At 34.7% G+C, this 20,215-nt stretch overlaps 1 protein-coding gene across 1 annotated transcript in view; it reads right to left on the minus strand.

The window, feature by feature from the left end:
* The window catches only part of LOC128987265 (uncharacterized), a 53,725-nt gene that overhangs the window by 24,257 nt on the left and 9,253 nt on the right, over positions 1-20,215 (minus strand). Inside the window, exons 2-3 of the mRNA XM_054408027.1 lie at positions 13,113-13,216; positions 4,598-4,714 (exon numbers count right to left, since the gene is read on the minus strand). Of these exons, the coding sequence (XP_054264002.1) occupies positions 4,598-4,714; positions 13,113-13,214 (219 nt within the window). The 5' untranslated portion in view covers positions 13,215-13,216. The remainder of the gene's footprint in view (positions 1-4,597; positions 4,715-13,112; positions 13,217-20,215) is intronic.

The following is a 20,215-nucleotide window of genomic DNA, read 5'->3' on the forward strand; positions in this document are numbered from 1 at the left end:
TCCAGAGTTTTGGTATGTACATAACCAACCACGCTCCTACTCGAGGGATGTATTGCTTGGACACTATTGCCACCTCGTTAAATTCATGGGACTACACTGTCACCGTTGTAAATCCTGTTGTGGCGGACCATGATGCTGTTACTATGGACCTGAACCTCGATGCTGACTGCAGTTTGGTGAGTGACCAAAGTCTAGATTTAGATTGGCATAGTAACTATACTTGTACTTTTAGGATAATTAAGGAAGATTCTATTACACAATTTAAGCTAGCCTTGGCCGTTGTTGACTGGAGAGCCATTATAGAAAATCCCACTGTAAATGCAACCCCTGATCATTTGTTTAACTCTTTCTTTGATAAGTTCTTATCTGTTTTTGATGAGTTATTCCCAAAAAAAACAGTACCTATGGATAGGCAAGTGAAACCTCGGCAGCAGACGGTCAATAAGGATTGGTTCTCTCCAAGACTCGCCCAGCTTAGATCCCTTGTGCTTGCTCTTAATGACCGAAGTAAAGCATCCACGGATGGAAATGATAAAATCAGATTCCACGCTAGTTATTTAAGAGTGAAACAAATCTATAGGCGTGAGGTAGATCTGGCCAAGAAAGAAGCTAACATGTCGCTTATTGTAAATTCAACAAATAGTTGTAAGGCTGCTTGGAACATCGTAAATCAGATTGGTGGCTCCAACAAAGGTAAATCAAGACCAAAATTTAGGGAAAGTCCAGACCAGTTTAACAGTTATCTTATAAGTGAAGTACAAAACATTATTGATGAAATCCCCAAAGATAATGTGAGTCCGGAAGAACTGTGTAGGCCTATCTATCACATATCCAATGACGTGACTCCCTTTAGGCACTGGCGAAGGGTGACACCCAGTGAAATTATCGGCATTGTGACTAGGTTTAAGAAGAAACAGAGCCGGGATATCTATGGTATATCTGTAGAGCTTTTAAAAAAGATTATAGAAGTTATTGTACATCCTTTGTGTCATGTCATCAATGTATGCCTTGAGAAAGGTTATTTTCCAGACAAACTAAAGGTGGCTCGCACTGTCCCAGTTTACAAGGTAATCCCACGGCCATGAAAAGCTATAGGCCTATATCGATTATACCTGTCCTGGCAAAGATCTTTGAAACTGTAATGAAAAACCAGATAGTCTATCACTTTGAAAAAAATCATCTCTTTCTTGATGCCCAGCACGGGTTCCGTCGTGGTAAATCCACAGTTTCTGCTGTCCTTCAACTGGTCGAAAACATTCTAGACTCCTTTGAGTCTCAAGAATCCACAGCCTTGGCATTGGTTGATTTAAGCAAGGCGTTTGATTGCGTCCCGCATGGCCTGCTGATACAAAAGCTCTCGGCATATGGAGTAGAGGGAGAAGTTCTAGAAACGTTTCGTACCTACCTCCATAATAGAAAGCAAATTCTCACAATCGATGGGGCAAATTCTGAGCCACTTGAGGTATTTCACGGTGTGCCACAGGGCTCGGTGGTTGGGCCTGTGCTGTTTCTGATCATTATAAATGACCTAGGCCTACTGGGAAACATCCTACTATTTGCAGATGATACCTCCATTTACACTAGCGGCCATGATCCAGAGACAGCCTTGACAATAGCAGAGGCGAAGCTTGTTGCCGTAAAATCATGGTTCGACAAGAGTAGCCTAAGCCTAAATGAAGGTAAAACTCAAAAGATAGTATGCAGTCTTTCAAAATACCATAATGAAACAGATGAGGTGAAGCTCCTTGGCTTCCAAATAGATCCGAAACTAACTTGGGAGAAGCATGTTAACTACATCTGCAAAAAACTAAACCGTGTGATCTGTCTCATACGTAGGCTGAAACGACTTGTCTCCAAGGATTTTCTTGTTACAGTCTACTTGTCACTGTTTCATAGCCACATCATCTATGGTCTTGAGCTGTGGGGCCATGCCTCAACCTGCACTAAAATCCTAGTCCTACAGAAGAAAGCTCTCCGAATAATAGACTCCGCCAATGATGAAGAGCACTGCAAGCCCATATTCAAGAAATTAAGCATATTTACAATCTTCAACCACTATATCTTAGTCAGTCTTCTTCACATTCATCGAAATTTACCAACGCTACCAATACGAGCAGACCAGCATAGTTATAATACCAGAAGGAAGAAACACATTGACCTACCTTTCTGTAGACTTACCAAAAAGAAAGACTGCTACCCTGTCCTGGCTATGAAATTTTTCAACCTACTCCCGGCTGCCGTCAAAGAACTAGAACCAAGGACGTTTGAAAATAAAATTGGGACTTGGCTTAAAAACAACCCCTTCTACACACTTAATGAGTATCTAGAAGCCGACCACTCCTCAATAAAATGAAGTGACCTGCCGCCAAATTTTAATCAAGATCTAAGAATTAAATTTCTCAAAGTTTTTTTTGCTGTAAATATATGTTTTGTGTAAATAGTATTGACGCCATCTATCCAGTTATACTGGTCAACAATGAAGAGAAAAGTATGAAGTATGAAGTATGAAGTAAAATACCGGCTTTTATTTAAGCAGTTATTCAAATCGGACGAGTTTTAAGCAAATACAATGTGAACAACCAACATGCATAATTATCAGTTGAGTAAATTGATTAAACAGTTCATAAGAACAAATTAAAAAAAACTAGATACAATTTTATTGGCCCGGATGGGTCTCGAACCTGGGTCCTTCGCTCTTACCTTACCTCTGAGCTATCTGTGACATAGTCTTCAATTGGTGAAAGAATATTTTTGATACTACAGTGTCATATGATTCTGTTTTGGCATCAAGTAGTTGGTTGAGTGGAATAGTGCTGTAGTGAATAGTGAGTAGTCCCACAGCCACCTCTGGCTGTGGTAGTCCCCACGATACAAATACAGTAAACTACAAAAATTAATTTACACACTATGACAAATATTATGTAATTTATGACATAAGTAAATCAAAAACTTATTTTTAGAACTCATATACAACCGTAATTAGTTTCTTAAAAGGTCGCCAGTCACTAGCACCCTTTTCTAGCCAATCATTCGAGATTTCTATGATCACATTCATTGTCACATATTGTAATTAAAAAAATAAAACCCATCAACACTTTTTTCGTTTGACCCACATGTAGCTGTCGAACATGTATACTGCCTCTTAACTATATGCGTATTTTTTTCTTTATGTGCATGATAGAGTGAGTATGTTATTATTTACTTAATTTTAACGCTTTCACAATAGCAATTATCGTACAAAAAATGCATGCATAAATTGATAGACACTATAAAAACAAAAAGATGCAAATAATTTATTTACCAATTATAATAGATTATATATATTCTACAAAGGTATATTATTATTTTATTAATAAAAATATCTGACTTGTTTCAAAATATATTTATAATAACTTTAAATAAATAATATACTTTCAAAAATATTATATATATATATATATTTAAAATATTCTCAACCCATATTTTTTTTAATATTTAATAAGAAAAATATACATATTAAATATGTATATTATAGACTATATACTTATTTTATCAATATATATTATGAATCTATTATATATATTCAAAACTTATATTTAATTGATATTTTTCATTGCTTTTTGGTAATATTTTAATATATATTTGAATATATCAAACTATTATTGAAGATATATTTTATTCGAGGTTCCACTAAATACAACTTTGAATACATAAAATATTTATAAAATACATATTTGTGCTACTATGGTAGCTTTAATTTGAGCTATTGATAGTTTGTATCAGTTAAGTTGAAGATATTCTATTACTTAATTAAAAATCATAAATTTGATTATTTCTTGGATATGATATTTATTTGGGTCCTCTAGCGATCCTTTAAACAATTAAACCTCAGTCATTCCAATATTTCGTAACGACATCCAGATTTCTGGACTCAATCCAGGGATTTTAATAGAGTCGATTTGCATTCCTATATCAGAATTACCTCAGTTAATTACTACAAACCTTAAACTGACTATAAACTGTGACTTATAATAACATAATAACTGTGACGATAATGCTCAAGTTTGGTTTGCTTGGTGGTCAAAAGTTTCTAGTTGCAATAGACTGTCATTTTTATTACAGATATTTTATAATTGTAAGATGGTTTGCCTCAATGTCGTTGTAAAAGGTACATTCTGTGTGATTTCCATCAGGCTATGTTATCCCGAGGCGCGTCCTGACCGAATAAAGTTCACAGGCAGATTGCCGATTCACCTGCCAACATGGAAGAATCATGTAGCGCTTAATCCTGGACACGCCTCAAAAGTAGTTTGGTATGGATGATTGGATACAAGTCGACGTCTTGCCCTTCCCGCCCAAGCCTCAGCGACGCGTTTGGCAATAAGTACAATCAAACCATACATCTCCTAACTGAACCTTGCTTTGGAACCAATGAATGAATAATCATTATGTAATTAAATTACTCTATCAAGTATTTTTGGTAAATTACGAAAAATATTGAGTTGTTTAATGGGAGGGTAAACAGATTAAATACCTTTCAAAAGACTGATAACAATTCTAAATCTTTTTTTTACTATAAACTTATAGTAGAACAATTAACAATATAATATGTATTTACCGTTTGGGTCATTCCAGGGAAGTGGAGACAAACTGGCTGTTCCGGCCAGTCTGTGTTAACGTAGAAGTGGAAGTCCCACACGCGGTCGTGCAGATAGGTCCGCAGTGTCTGGTGAAACTGAAACACCGAAACACAGTATGAAGCTCTCCTAAGGTAATAACTAGAACCTATAGTAAAAGGTTCTAAAGTAGTAACAGTAATCATAATAAGGTATAATTAGCCAAACGCCAAACCTTTCATAGGACAATTTTACTCTGTCCGACACCATTTGCTCCTTTGTCGCGAGTGTACACACTGTACATGTTGTACGTGCTGTCATGGCAACCACTTCCATCGTCAAGAGTTGCCACTCCTAGAACCCCTACTACCACATGCCCGAGTATATCCCTTCCTTGTAACCCCTACATTCAATGGAGAGAAGGCAACACACGTGTTTAACCATCCAACCCCCATCGAAAACCCGCACTCTTAATCTTAAACAAAATGTTAACAACGTTTAATTCTGCATTATCCGTAAAATTGGACAATCAAGTTAAACTGTTAGTGATTGATTCCCCTGCAGTCACCTTGCCTCTGTTTGTCACAATGGAGGACAAGGTGTTGATGAAATAAGTGAAGAAAGTTTTATAATGCAAATCACGTTTAACGGTCGACAATAATCGGGGCATGTGGGATACGTAACTTTCGTGATATTTATGTACTGCACAAACCCTCTGGTCATTGAACTATTGACTTATATCTTTGACTATTAATACTCCAATAGTCAATGCTTGTATGTAGACGCGTTGTTATAAACTTAGATTTAAATTCTAAAAGTGTTCAAACCAAATTGTCGACTCAAATACAATATTATTTTAAGACCAATAATACCCAGGTACCGGTAATAACAATCTAACAAAACTCATTACAGTACAGTAATACGTAATGAAACCTCAGTTGATTATGCTGACGGATTTACGCCACACTACACTATTTTGACGAATTTCCCACGCAAGTATTTACTCCAGAAAACAGCTGTTTGCCGCTTAATGAAATGGGGTTTCATTGCGTACTAATGTAGGCCTACTGTAATGAGTTTTACCGGACACCAATCTGCTGATTATACTGTATTTGGGTGGCATTGAGTGGTTATAAACAAAAACATGACCTCTCTTAGAGGTTATGAGTAGTGATTTTTAGTCCTTTAGTTGGTGGTAATATATTAGGATTTGTACAGATTTAGTAGTATGGCGTAAACTATCTTACGTAACTCGTCCAAAATGTGCGTACCGGACTCGTATGGTAAACACTTACTTTCAGGGCTAGTAACGTAATATACTATTTGTCAGCTGTTTCAACTGCAGAAGTTGGTTCTATGATATGAAATAGAATTGAACAGTTATAAGGTTTACCAACAGGGTGCAGCTCAATTATTTTGTTGCATTTATTACAACAGCTAATTTGAACCGACTAGCAACAAAAAGCTGCGGTACACAATGAGAACTTTTATTTTAATGGCCATTATGGCTATGGTAGATGTGCTATACTAAGGAATACCGTATAAATTAAAATAACCAAGTTTTGTTCAACCGTGTCCTCTCCCATAACTGCAAAGCATTTTATACTTATATGCCAATCCCGTACGTGTACTCTGATAGTATGTAATAAATAGCTAAATTAAGGATATTTATTACGGTTATCAATATGAACGAATTAAAATTATACAAAGAACACATTTAAATACAACTACTGGATGTTATAAATACATCCATTTATAAATCCCAAAGTACCCATGAACTTTTGAGAAAACTACAAGTCACACCCCCATAAACCATATACTTAAAAGGATCGTCATGACGAGAAACCTTGCGCAAAACTATCAATTATTTCGTAAATTGCCCTTTAAGGTCATAATTCCTTTCTAAAGGGGACTTTCCATATACCTAGTTAAAACATACCTAGTATATATATATAAATATGTTGAAAATACCTCAGCGTACTTATTGGTTAACTACTCTTTCAATTTATTACCTTATTAAAAACAGGTGTTTGCTTAACTCAATCAATCAATAGTTTTATTAATCTATATATTAATTTGAAACTGTTTTTCTTTGTCATAGCTATTTTGAGAGAACGGCTGGGTGTAGAAACTCGGTAGAGGTGTCTAAAGAAAGGTCTTGGTCTGTAGATGAGCCATCAAAAGAGAAACTTGGTGAATTCCCTTGGGGCTCTGCCCCAGTGGCCTTTAAATTCCTATCCCATGTTATTCTTATGGAGGAAAATGGGGTTTTTGTCATAGCTAATTTGAGAGAACGGCTGGGCGTAGAAACTTGGTAGAGGTATCTAAAGAAAGGTCTTGGTCTGTAGACGAGCCATCAAAAGAGGAACGAGGTAAATTCCCTTGGGGCTCTGCCCCTTCAGATTTGTTTACATAACGACCATCTATCTATCTATCTATATATTAATAGGCAAGCATGTTTCTTTAAAACCTTTTTTCTCAGCTCGTGTGCATCGCAGGGAAAATCTACGCATACTGTTGGAAAGATATTTTCCTGTAGATGTGCAGAATGCTTTTAAAAATTAAAATAGGCTAACAAATAAGAACAAAAAATTAATTTGAAAACTTCAAAAAATTAACATGGACCATATGGGTTGCCATGATGGTGACGAAATAACAACAAAATGTAAACAGAAAATCAAAACAAATGGAAGAAATTCCAATCACATGTTTTATTTACAGTGTGGGGAGAAAATAGAGAAGTCTGTACATTAATTATTTTTGGTCGAGTTTCGACCACAGGACGACCACTAGTATGCATAATTCTACACTACTTTTTAATGAAACAGCTGTTAATATTTAAATTGTGATTTATTGAATTTGTCAAAATGAAGTACAGTAGCCTATTTGCAATGGGGTTTTCTGATTTTAAATTGGATTTTCTTCTGCATCGTGTCATGTTTTGCAATATAATGTTCTATTACCAAATCAGTGGAAAATCCTAATACCACAGTAACTCTTAAAATTATTTCTTATGGAGTTAACTTATATCTATTGTATGGCTTGGTTTCTGCCTTTTTTTTACCACTTCTTGGAGATTGTACGTAGGTGATATTCTTTGGCGTATTGCATCTGTAGACGAAACTTGGGTTGGTGAAATTATTACAATGGAAAAAAAGCGAGAAATCCTGGACAATTTGATATAGGCTATAAATAAAACTGAATTAACAATATGCTACATTTCTTGAGCAATCATTGAAATAATCGATTTGCAAACAATGGATACATATAAAAAGTCATAGAACACAACCAAGTAAAAGAAAAGAAATAATGTTTTTTTCATTTATAATCGTTAAATACTTCTCCAACCTAATTACGGGACAACCTAATGCGGCTATGAGAGGGAAAAATTTGTAGAAACACTAAAAAACAAGATCAGCTTTTTGAGAAAAGAAAAGATATTTACAAAAGATTTTGATTATATCTAACTGTTGCGTAGATCGTGAGTATTTCCATAATCTTTGTGAGTTGCCTATAATGCTTCCCAATTGCTCGAATTCGAGCAACAGGTACACTAGTACTTATGAAGTCAAACAGGGTGAAAAAGAGATCGATGGGTTAAGCCAAGGCCACACTAAAAAACTTTTGTTTTTTAGTGTGAAGCCCGTGGGTAACACCTAGTATATAAATACCTGTGTCGGCTGTTTTTATTAACTGCAGCCACAAAAAGGCATGACAATAACATATGGACATTTTAAAGGGCTGTAGGGCAGAAACTGGATTTTCCCAGTCTTGTGACCAATTCCAATCGATTTCTCGTGGCCAAATACCTCATTGTAAACAAATAAAAAAAAATCTCTGACGAAAATATAAATTTGTCCGTATACACGCTTGTTTTAGAATATATGATTCCAGATTCACCCCGGACCAATTAAGAAAAAATAGTACTAACAAGGAATACCCCCGCCGCAGCAAACCTGCAAACTAAGCGAATTTCCATTTGACTGATTGGATTTACACTGAAATGTCTACTTAAAAATATAACATTTATTCTTGATTTAAATAGAATTAGTTTAACAAGTACTTAGGTTTGCTGCATCAGGGAGGGTAAAACTGTTTTTTTTTTGTAAAATGTGAATAGTTAGTAAGAAATAAAAACATTTTCCAAATTTGATCAAAATATGTTTACTTATTCTCCATAAGAATAACATGGGAATTTTAAATTTACAATTTTTTGGAATTTTCTCCGTAACCATTAGCCGCATAATAACGCTTTTATATACTAAATTATTTGTTTTTTTAAGCTCTACAAAATGGTTTGAAAGAAATTGCTAAATTTTATGTTTTTTGGGTCAAAAATGGGAAAAACCTATTTTTACCCCATAAAACCCCCCGTAAACCCCCGTTCCAATGGTCCGATCATGCTGGATCGCGAACTCGTTTGAATAAACGTACGTTTACATGTTTGTACCAAATTTCATCAAAATCGGATCATTTTTGCTCGAGTTATCGTGCTGATGGACACATATATATATATAAATAAATAAATATAAATATATATATATATATATATATATATATATGAATTTGAACGGATGGTGTTTTTGGCCTCTAGGGACCTCAAAACGGAAAAAAATCGGTCCCGTGTCCAGATCTTACCATGAGTACTACGGTAATAGCTTATTCCCTATATGGGAAATTCGCTAAAAACTAACTAAAGCTAATTATTCGTTACTTTGAGAAATCATAGGATTATGCTCACATGAAGGCTGTTGAATTATAAAACATTTTAAATAATGGCATTTCTAAATTATTATTTAACTGGTTTTTCTGAAAATAAATTTACATTATTCCTGGAATTCTTCATACAATTAAATCTTTAAGAAACCGCACCTCACCATGGCACAAAGAAGGGAGGCCTTAAAGGCAAAACTTCTGGAAAGAGGTGAACAATTCAACCCTGACAAATGGTGCAGGGGAAAAAAGAAAACCCCAAAAGACCACATGAGGTAAGAACACCAAGCCGAACTGCGGGTCCAAATGTCGAGACGAGGGTGACCAAGCGCCCCAGAGGTGCAACGGTCACTCCACCCTCGGCAGAAGGACCTCCAAAGAAGGCCAGGTGTTCTACCCAGAGGTCTGAGGGGGTGAAAGACGCAGGGGAACCTGTAAAACGCCCAATGAAGCATCCTAGATGGACATCACCGCTACCGAAATTGCCATTGTCCCTGAAAACTATCCTGAGGCTAAGTTAAATGACGAGCAAGGAGAAATAATTGAGGAAGCAATCCTGGAAAGACTCCAGCCCTTAGAGGGTGGTTCAAGTCCAGCGTTTGCTGGAATCTATATGGAGAAAGGCACTCATTCAAGAACCATTGCTGCACCAAGGAAGGGTTGCAGGCCTGGGAGAAACAAAGGGTGAGTTAGTTTACTGCGCTTTTCTAAGGAATGTCAGAACATGTATTCTCTTGAGAAAAGGCTTGAACTTTCTAACCTTAAACAAATTTTGCTCCAGAGATCTCACTGCGGTGTCAATAACCTGGAGAAATGCTGGCAGGGAATGGAGCACAACACGAGGCTCGGTTTACCTGCCATACGACGCCAGGGAACCACCTCCATCGACAGAGCTTGAGCTCTTGGTGGGAGCAACCAGCGCTGGTGATCAACAGCTACTCCTAGGTTGTGTTAGGACATCCGTCACGGTTCCGTCAGTCACTCTGCCGACGTCCGTCACTCGATTTCAAATTTCTTCTCACCGATATTTTTGGATTGTTTGGACGGACGTGTTTGAGTCTAGAAAATAGTAATTTTTTATTTAAATGATCGAGTTATTTTTTAAGAAATGTTTGTAAAAATAAACAAGACGGACTATGAAAATTTGATGGAATATTGTGTTTTAATTAAACACTTTTGACGGTAACAACACTGTAAATAAAGTTACGGAAGAGTGACTGAAACCAAATGACTATCAGGTTGACTGAGAAATTGCGGATGCAACTAAGACTGGACTGTAACGGAACTTTGCCTGGACCGCTCGACCTTTGGGGAAACAAAATAGGTACTTCCTGAAGAACATCAGGCCTTGTAATTCTGCAATTAATGCATCCAACCAAAGGATGTAAATTGAAGCAAATTTACTTTTGACAGACAGATAATGCAGGAAATCGGGTAGTACTTGAGTGTAACTCAAGTACAACTTGTGTATTATTACAAAAAAAATATAAATATAAATAAAAGCTATATAAATTGTACACAACTTGTGTACAATTTATATAGCTTTGAAAAATGTCTTTAATGTGTATTGATACTGATGATAATGGTGGTACCATGTAAGCTACATTATGAATGGCGAAGATACACATGGACAACTTTTGCGGCAATGGGTAAGTCGGAAAATATTTGTAGAAAACACTAAAAAACAAGGTCATGTTCTAAAAAAATGATAAAATATTTACGAGAAATTTTGATTTACATCTAACTGCTATGAGTAGCGTGAGTTTCCATTAAATACAAGCTTTGAGTTGAGTCTTTTAAACTTATACAAAATTATGAACGTTATTAATTTTTAAATTGCTACTGTAATACTTGGCAGTTGTTGCTCGATTTTGAGCAACATTTATATAGCTACGTAAGGTGTGTAAACAAACACAAGAAACATTATAACGGGAAACTTACTCTAAGTCTTACAGCTAGAACAAAAATTGATTGGCTGTAGATGAATTTGGTTGGCAGTCCTAATTCTACATCTCACAAAAAACCCTCGACGGTACAGAATTAGTTTTGGCATTCTGGTGCATTGCAGCCCACCACGGAAATAGCGGCTAGGCCGCAAACTGTTATTAATGGGTAAATAGTAAAAGTCCAGTGTTGTTGGACACACAGTACGCATGTTGGTTGTGCTCGACACCGGGAACAGCACGAACTTGATCTAAACTGCCAAGCCAAACCTTTCTTATACGGCATTATAATGAGGAAATTACGCTGTGACACAACGTCTTCAAAATTGATTTTATAGATTTTACTTGATCATTCACCGTATTTATTTAACGTCTAAGCTCTTGTGTATCATTTTCCTGACGTAAAATTGACGGAAAGAATAACAAACTAATTTAGAAACTTTGTACCTTTTTGTGGAAGGATAAACCTAAAAACATGTTTCTAGTTTCAAGTCTCTAGCACGTTGGGAAGTTAGTTTAAAACCGATTTAAAAATCTGTACCGAACGGAGATAATAAATCGTTTGAGTAAAAAAAAAAAAAAAAAAAACTATATATACTGTGCTGGCTGTTACCCACGGGCTTCGCCCCGTTTTCTTCATAAGTATTAATAAAACTATTGATTGTCGTAACAGGTTGCGTGGTATTTCGATGGGCATTTATGGTTAAAATCGAAGAACAACAATGGAGACAATTAGAAGAGTATTAACATATTAAATGACTATCTCAATTAAGCCTGTGGTTATATTGGATCTATTCATGGAACACATCTGCTCAATTGGTCAAGTAGTTTTCACATTATTGACATACTCCAAACATTCATGTCTATAATATTAGTTCATTTCATCCAAGTCAATACTTCAGTCAGTAATGCACTAAATAATTATTTCCCAGACAATATTTTTGGGGAAAACAAACACGATACTTTTTTTATAAAAAATGAAAAAAAAGTCTAAATGTTGATGAATTATGCGGTTAAAAATAAAATGTAACTTATTCGACAACAATATTTAGTATTGTATACAACTATACAATTTAATATACAGGGTGTTCATTTGAAAACTTTCCATATGTGTTGTGTGCAAAGGTTAAGGCTTTTAACACTTGTTTTTTCTCGTTTCCCACTAATTTGGAAATCCAATAAATTATTTTCAATTTTGAAAAATGCCCCAAAAGGGCCCAATTTGGGGGTAGGGGTGCTTTTTGAGAAATTTTCTAATGTGGGTTGTGCGATACATCAATTTAAAGGTCTAATCACCCCGATCATTTTGGTGCAAAAACAATTTAATTATCTTTAACCGTATTTACAGGGTGGGTCAAAACGTTTTTAAAAAGGACTTTGAAGTACCGTATTACCCTAAATACTGAACGGAACAGCGCCAAATTTCTTTCCAATCCTATTCTTGAGCTACTCTTTAAGATAACTTATAGTAAGGGTTCCAATTTTAAAAAATCTCAAATTTGAAGAATAAAAGAAAGCGGAAAACTCAAAATTCTTAAATAGCAAGGTATAACAAAATTCATATCATGTGAAAGGTCCTTTTTTAACAAATATTTACGTACTTAAGTTTTCTTTCCATCTCTTACCGTTTAAAAATTGCAAGATGTGCTATTTGAGTACAAGTAGTCTTCACAGGATCGTAATATAAATTTGACAGACAATCAACAAACAAGGAATGGAGTGTAATCATGCTAAAACGTTTGTATTTTATATTTGAACAAGAAATTAGGCTGAACGTGTCAACGGTTCTGGAGAGCACAATTGATGTGTGTCTTTGTGTATTAGTCAATAAAAACCATGTTACCATGCGTACGAACCTTACCTTCAACGAGTCTGGAAGATAGTGCGAAAGAAACTCTAATATTTCTGGAAGTTCGTCTTCTTTGACCAATCTGAAGTTTTTTCCTTCGGGCAATACTTCCATTTCTTGGAACATGAAACACAAAATCTAAATTAATTTTAATAGTAAAATTAACACCTTATGAATTTATTACACAATTTATTATTTCGTTAAATTTAAATATATTTTAGTATTGTTTGCTTTAAAAAAAATTAAACTGTTACTATGGGGTAAAAATCAAATGGAAAACAATGAAATGTTGTTAAAAAGATATAACACTATTGTCGTAATCACTACATATTTTGGCTGGACTTTTTCTAAATGTATAGCAACAGTTTTAAGAAAGATGAAAAGCCCCGCCACAACAATCCTGTGAACCTAGCAAATTCCCATTTACCAGCTAATATTTAAAATTTTTTTAACATTTATATTTTAACAATGAATTGATACTTTGCATAAACATACCATTATCCACCATTGTAGCACACTCAACAAGAAAAATAATTATGAACTATCCCATTAGCTGTATCTTTAACAAGCCTAAAAATCAATGATTACTTTCTAGAATGTTTTTACATTTTAAAAACCGACACGATGAAACATGTTTAAGAAGTGTTATAACATTATTCATAATTAAAAATTATACGTGACAACTGTAACAAATATGTCGAAGGCTATCTAAAAGCTAGCTAAAAGAGCTAGGCTAACTAAAAGAATGTTAAGTAGGCTATCCATTTTAGCATTATGTTACTGAACGGTGCGACGCGGCGCGCCCCTCAATATAGATACAGCCATGTGCTGCGTGTATTGCATAGCGGCCGGCGCAAACAGCGTGTTATGTTAACATACTGTATGTTACTGAACGGTGCGGCGCGGCGCGCCCCTCAATATAGATACAGCCCTGTGCTGCGTGTATTGCATAGCGGCCGGCGCAAACAGCATGTTATGTTAACATACTGTATGTTACTGAACGGTGCGACGCGGCGCGCCCCTCAATATAGATACAACCATGTGCTGCGTGTATTGCATAGCGGCCGGCGCAAACAGCATGTTATGTTAACATACTGTATGTTACTGAACGGTGCGGCGCGGCGGCCCGGCGTGCCTCTCAATATAGATACAGCCATGTGCTGCGTGTATTGCATAGCGGCCGGCGCAAACAGCGTGTTATGTTACTTCACACTCTATATTGAATTTTCTCGACAACTCACAACATTCTTGGAATGGAAATACATCCTATATTATCAAGCTTCTGTTACTATTCTTCATGTCATCATGTGTCACCTATCTTGCTAGCACGATGCAACAGTAATGCTACTGACATAGCCTGGTACGGTACCCGATTGGTTAACTATATTATAGGAGTCTATTCAACTTAACTTACTACTAAAAACCACACTGCAGAGCCCAGAATAGTTAGGGGTGCTATGTCATCACCAAACTACATTATTGAACAGACTTGTTAAAGTAAAGGTGGAAATCGGAAGGCGAGGGCATAGTACCCCACCACAAGAAACCTATGTAAGTTATGTTCCATTTGCTTGATTGTATCTAAACTAAAATGATTTTCGTAAGCAAGTAAAATGTATTCCCTATTCATAATAAAACATATAAAACATTAGGTTTAACGAAAACTCCTGTTTTTCTGCTACATATAAGAAAAACGTGTTTTGTGTCATTTTAGGGTAAAACAAATAAAGTTGGTCTAAAGATATCCATAAACAAAAACAAAATATACAACAAGCTTATTACTTGCTGTTTATAGATACTTTAAAATAATAACTTTGACATTTTCATACGTACTTTTTTAATTTCCTCTGTAACCAACAGCGCTTTAACATACAATAATATATGTTTGTACACACAAAGTTGGCAATAAAACCCGTGCATTCTCATGTTTTGAGGGTAAAAAATGCACAAAACCAAATTAAGGAAGAGTAATAATAACAATGTCTAAAATATTTAGCATTGCTCCGGAGACTGATTTAATCTTTTACTCATGATTTTATCTTTCTAATATATCATTAAAGTAAGTTTAATTAGCTTAACTCCTAGGGTAATTCCCATATTAAATTCGCTTTATTAAGTACCTTACTTGTGTTTTGGACATTTTAATTTAGCCTAAGTTACACGGAGAGACAAATGTGTTCACTAATGGGCAAGATTTCGTTATTCTCGTTGACTAATGTTGTCCACAGGCGGAAGGGTGCTTATTTTTAGATATCTCATTTGATACTGCCGTTTCATCCACGGTGAATTTTGTCCATTAAATAACGTTTAGTTCTACGTCCGTGCTGTTCTGTGCTGAATTTAATTCAAGGAGCATCCTTAGTCTCTTGTCAAGGAAATTTGAATTTAAATGTAACTTATGCTAGAACAAAAGTGATTTACACAGTACATTCAAGAATTGTAATCTTTGTTCATACAGACTCCATAAAAAGAAGTAAATATTACATTTGGTAATTAAATCTGCAGCTATATACTGTATAACATAAAAATAGGGGCCGCTTTCCCCAAATCAAGTTTAACTTAATCTCGGTTAACTTTAATCGGTGGGTTAAACTTAGGATGGCTTTCCCCACTATTTTGTCATGGCAGTTTAGTTTAACCTAGCTTTTCTTTGCAAGCAACAATGTTGGCAACACTGTTATACAATTTTGTCTGCAATATTAGCTGTTTAACTTCCCACTATGACATATCTGTCATTAATTTTCTCGTGTTTTGGTTATTTGTATTAGGTTTCGTGTCATGGTCTCCAATTGTTGACATTAAAAAGAAACATTTTTATTTGCAGGCGACTGCTATTATATAAGCATTTCATTTCTTGTGTTTATTTAAGCTCAAACTTAATTAAACAGTAGGCCTAATGTACGCATCAAATAAAAGCATTTACAATCATGGGAAAATAAAATGTTGGGAAAGACGCAAAATTAATGTTTGTGGATTAAAAACTAGAGCCTATCCTTTGTAATGGCAGGCCTAGGTTACTCAGCATTAGACACGTTCGATTTTTCTAAACTAAATTTAATTTTAGGCGTACTACAGTAGTTGTTAATTTACACATGATAATAATAGACTAGTGGTTGGGCCCGAATGTTTAATATTTACTTTTGTGTAATGTAAGACTCGTGTTAAAATAAAATCAAACCAAAAGGCTTCTTATGAGCAAACTTTCCAACCACTGTTGCGTTGCTGTGGACAAGGTAACCTATCGATTGCACACAACTACGATACTACCTACCGAAAATATAATAATTTAGGCCTACTCTACGCATTTAAAAACCTTAAAATCATTACTGTATATCTGTAGCCTTATATCTTTAAATTTGAAATAGTCACGAATTAATTGTCTACATAGGTTCTGGTTTGCTATTTCCCAGTTCAATTTATTTTAGGTTATGTCTAAGGGAGTATGTTTTATCTATGGTTATGTTTAACAAATGTCAAACAAGGATATTTGCCAATGCCGTTTGCCGAACGTAACAAGTCAGCCAAGAGCCAATCAAAATCAAGCTATTATTCTTCTCTCCTGGGTTAACCCACGGATCGCCAGTTAAACCAGCCTCACCCCTAGGGTTAACTTAAACCTAGCTTAAACGGAGAAATTATTTTGGGGAAAGTGAATCTGAGGTTAAACTAGAGTTTAAACCGCGATCAGAGTTAAACTTGATTTGGGGAAAGCGGCCCTGAGTGAAATGATATCGAATTAACTTCTGTCGTAAACATCAACTACCACTAATTAAAGCAAGACTGAAGGATCTAATTTTGGTGGACAATAGCATATTTTGCTGTAACATCAATTAATTTTGCGGAGCGAGCGAAGCTGTAATACGTCGACTATTATGCATTTCTTCGTACGCAAACCATGGACAACTGAAACAATCATCTTCAATTTTTGCTTGGTCATAAGGACCATATCGGTAAGTTAGTCCCAAAATCAATGGCGTTAACAACTTCCTCAGGGATCCGCCCCACTGGGTCTCAAGGTTTCAATGTAATCTTTATGGAAGCATTATTGGATACATAAACAAAGGCAAGATCATCAGTTTATATAAATACAGTAAGGGAACAGATTTTAGAGTTATTGTAACCGTTAATCACACATATTAGCAAGGAAAGGAATGGATTATAATCTTTAAAAAAATACATCACTAGTTTGAACATTATACTAAGTGTTAAACTAATGTTATTTAAATAGGGAATAAATATAACATTTTAAAGAAATGTTTTAGTGAAAATCCAATCAATCAAATGGGAATATTCTTAGTCTGCAGGTTTGCTGCGAAAAAGGCATTTTAAAATTACTATTATCATAATACCATTTATTGAATTTAATATGCACCCACGTTCTTAGTAACTTTAACACTTAACAATGATACAGAATTTCCTTGAAAATACTAACGTGTTTAAACTAAACACTAACACAATCATACGATATTCCAGGAGTAGCCCTTCAGCAACTTGAGTGTGACACACTATCAAAAGCCTTTAACCACCACGATACCACTATCGATGAAACTTTAGTATGTAATAGCCCCTTAAATTTTGAACAAAATGGTATAACTGTCATTTTTGTATGAATTATGGGTCTAAAGTTATTTTAACTTATGTTATTTCCCCATAAAACCCGTAAAGTAAGATTTTCGAAAACCCGTTTTTGATTAAAATAAGTATGTTATGGTCCCTATAATTCTAAATAAAATACTGCAATCTCCTATTGTTATAAAAAATACGGGTTAAACGTTATTGCAACCTTCGTGATTTTCCTTATATAATTACCTGAGTAACTCCCACCGCTTACCCATGGTACAGGTTGTTGACAAGCTAATGGGAGAAAGTATGTGTCAGATTGCTGATACCGTTTGTATAGACTAGTGGAGACAAAAGAAGAACGACATACTACTATTATGAACCAAAATTTTGGAATACTATAACTTTTATAGAATGGAGTTAGTTAAATATACATAAGATTCAAAGTGTGCGTGATTGCATCTTTTGCAGTATGACAACAGACTTAGGGTTATAATTTTAAAAAAATCACATATACATACATAAAAATAATGAATGAAGGAATTAGGAATAACATCATTCATCAGGAGTATGTCAATCAGGAATAATAAGAAGTGGTCTACTCTCCTTGCTATAATCACCCTAATACGAGAATGCACTTTAGCAAATTTAGTTTCTGCTGGTAGCCTAATGAAGACTCTGCTAGATTATTCATTTTCCATCACCTCAAAGAGCCAAAGAAAGCAACAAACCCATATTGTTGGGGCACGTTACATATTTAACAATTTATTGTCTTAAATAGGTTGTCTCTTAAATAGAGGTGTTGGTTTGATTACTTACAGGGTTACAATTTAGGTTTCAGCTTCTTAATAATTGGTTAAATTTTTTTAAATAATTTACTGCCCAAATTGAATCATTCATTACGCAATTTAACAAAAACAAGCTGATGCGAGTATGTAGATATTAGTGACTGACGTTGCTATTAACTAGATAATATCGTAAAATATAATCTTTCAATAACTAATATAGTTTTACATTATACGCGAACACACCCCGCGAAGCTATTTTGTAATTGTACGGAATTAGAATGAAAGAATAACATATTATTCAGTAATATGTTCATCGCACGAGGGCATTTGGCAAGATGAACACTACACTAATGATGATAATTGCCCAAAATATAACCGCGGACGAGGAAGGGGTAGCGGCAAGGCTGCACGTTGGTCAGAGTGCTCTCTCCAAGTTGTAGTCGTAACAATGCGTTTTGGCTCGTTACTGGTCGATTTTACGCCCCATTCAAACAGCACTATGAACGTGTCGAGTCATAACGATCGCCGTTTAATTTACATAGTACACGTTTTATCAAACGACTAAATCAAACGCAGAAAATTGTAAACTACTCGAATAAATTAATTGTGTTGTGATTTTAGAACGTATTCGTGACAACATATCATTAGATACCACAGAGTATTTTGTTACTGAAACTCCCTTTCATAGGTTTGTAAAAGTATTCGTTTTTTAAATAGAGACAGAGACATGTCAACAAGGCTACAGGCTAAAGTATAAAAATTATGATTTTTTGTTGTTAATGACCACAAAATAGTTCGCAAACTACTTGAGTTGCGGTATTGAGGATGGGGCTATTGTCTCTATTACAGTAAATGCTTTGATTATTATTATTGTTATAAAAAACATACTAGCTCATAATCAAACATAACAACAAATATATAAAATAAAATATTATTTATATTATAAATATTATAAGTATTTTTATAAACATATAAAAAAAACAAAAAAATGTTATAGTTGTTTATTATACATTACTAGCTTTTGTACCCGTGCTTTGCAACGGGAGGAGGACACAAAATAGAAACATTCAATCTTTACATTTGTTGCATATAATAGTTACAAATCCGCCAACGCTTTTAGAAACAAAATTGAACTTAAATTATGATTTTTAAATCTGGTACCGGTAAGTATGGGAAAGTAGTGGATACACCATTTTGGTTTTGATTAATTTTAAATCTTGTGCAATCTGATATGAGAAAAACTATCCATATATTCGAATAAAACTTTGACATACATGATTTACGTTAATTTCCCTTAATTACATATCTTTTAATCTATTATTGTCACTTTCAATTTCAATTTTGAAGTTGCAAAAATACTTATTATTAAATTTAAATGAACATTTTTTTTATTTCACTCTTCTTTATATTAAATCAAAAATCCTTCCATCTTCAGTTGCTTCACTCACAATAAATCATATGCAAAACTAAATCAGCTGTTATAAACTTTAGAAATATTGCTGTGCCTTATCAATACAGTCTTTTGAAATATTAAAGAAACTACATCTATAAGTACTATAAAAACATGCAAACAAATAATTTAGCATTAAAGACAGCAGACAAAAGACAGCAGATTATCAAAGCATCAAGGACTAAAAAATGTAATAGCAAATACAGTATATGTTTCATTGCATCTCTGATTCTATTCTACAAAAATATCAACAAACAACTTAATATACAAACCAGTTCTTTTAATCAGTTCCATGTCCATTGCCTTTACATTTTCAC

Source organism: Macrosteles quadrilineatus, unplaced genomic scaffold, assembly GCF_028750875.1.
Source record: "Macrosteles quadrilineatus isolate MER2022 unplaced genomic scaffold, UCM_ALF_1.0 Scaffold_1__1_contigs__length_201487025, whole genome shotgun sequence".
Lineage (NCBI taxonomy): Eukaryota > Metazoa > Arthropoda > Insecta > Hemiptera > Cicadellidae > Macrosteles > Macrosteles quadrilineatus.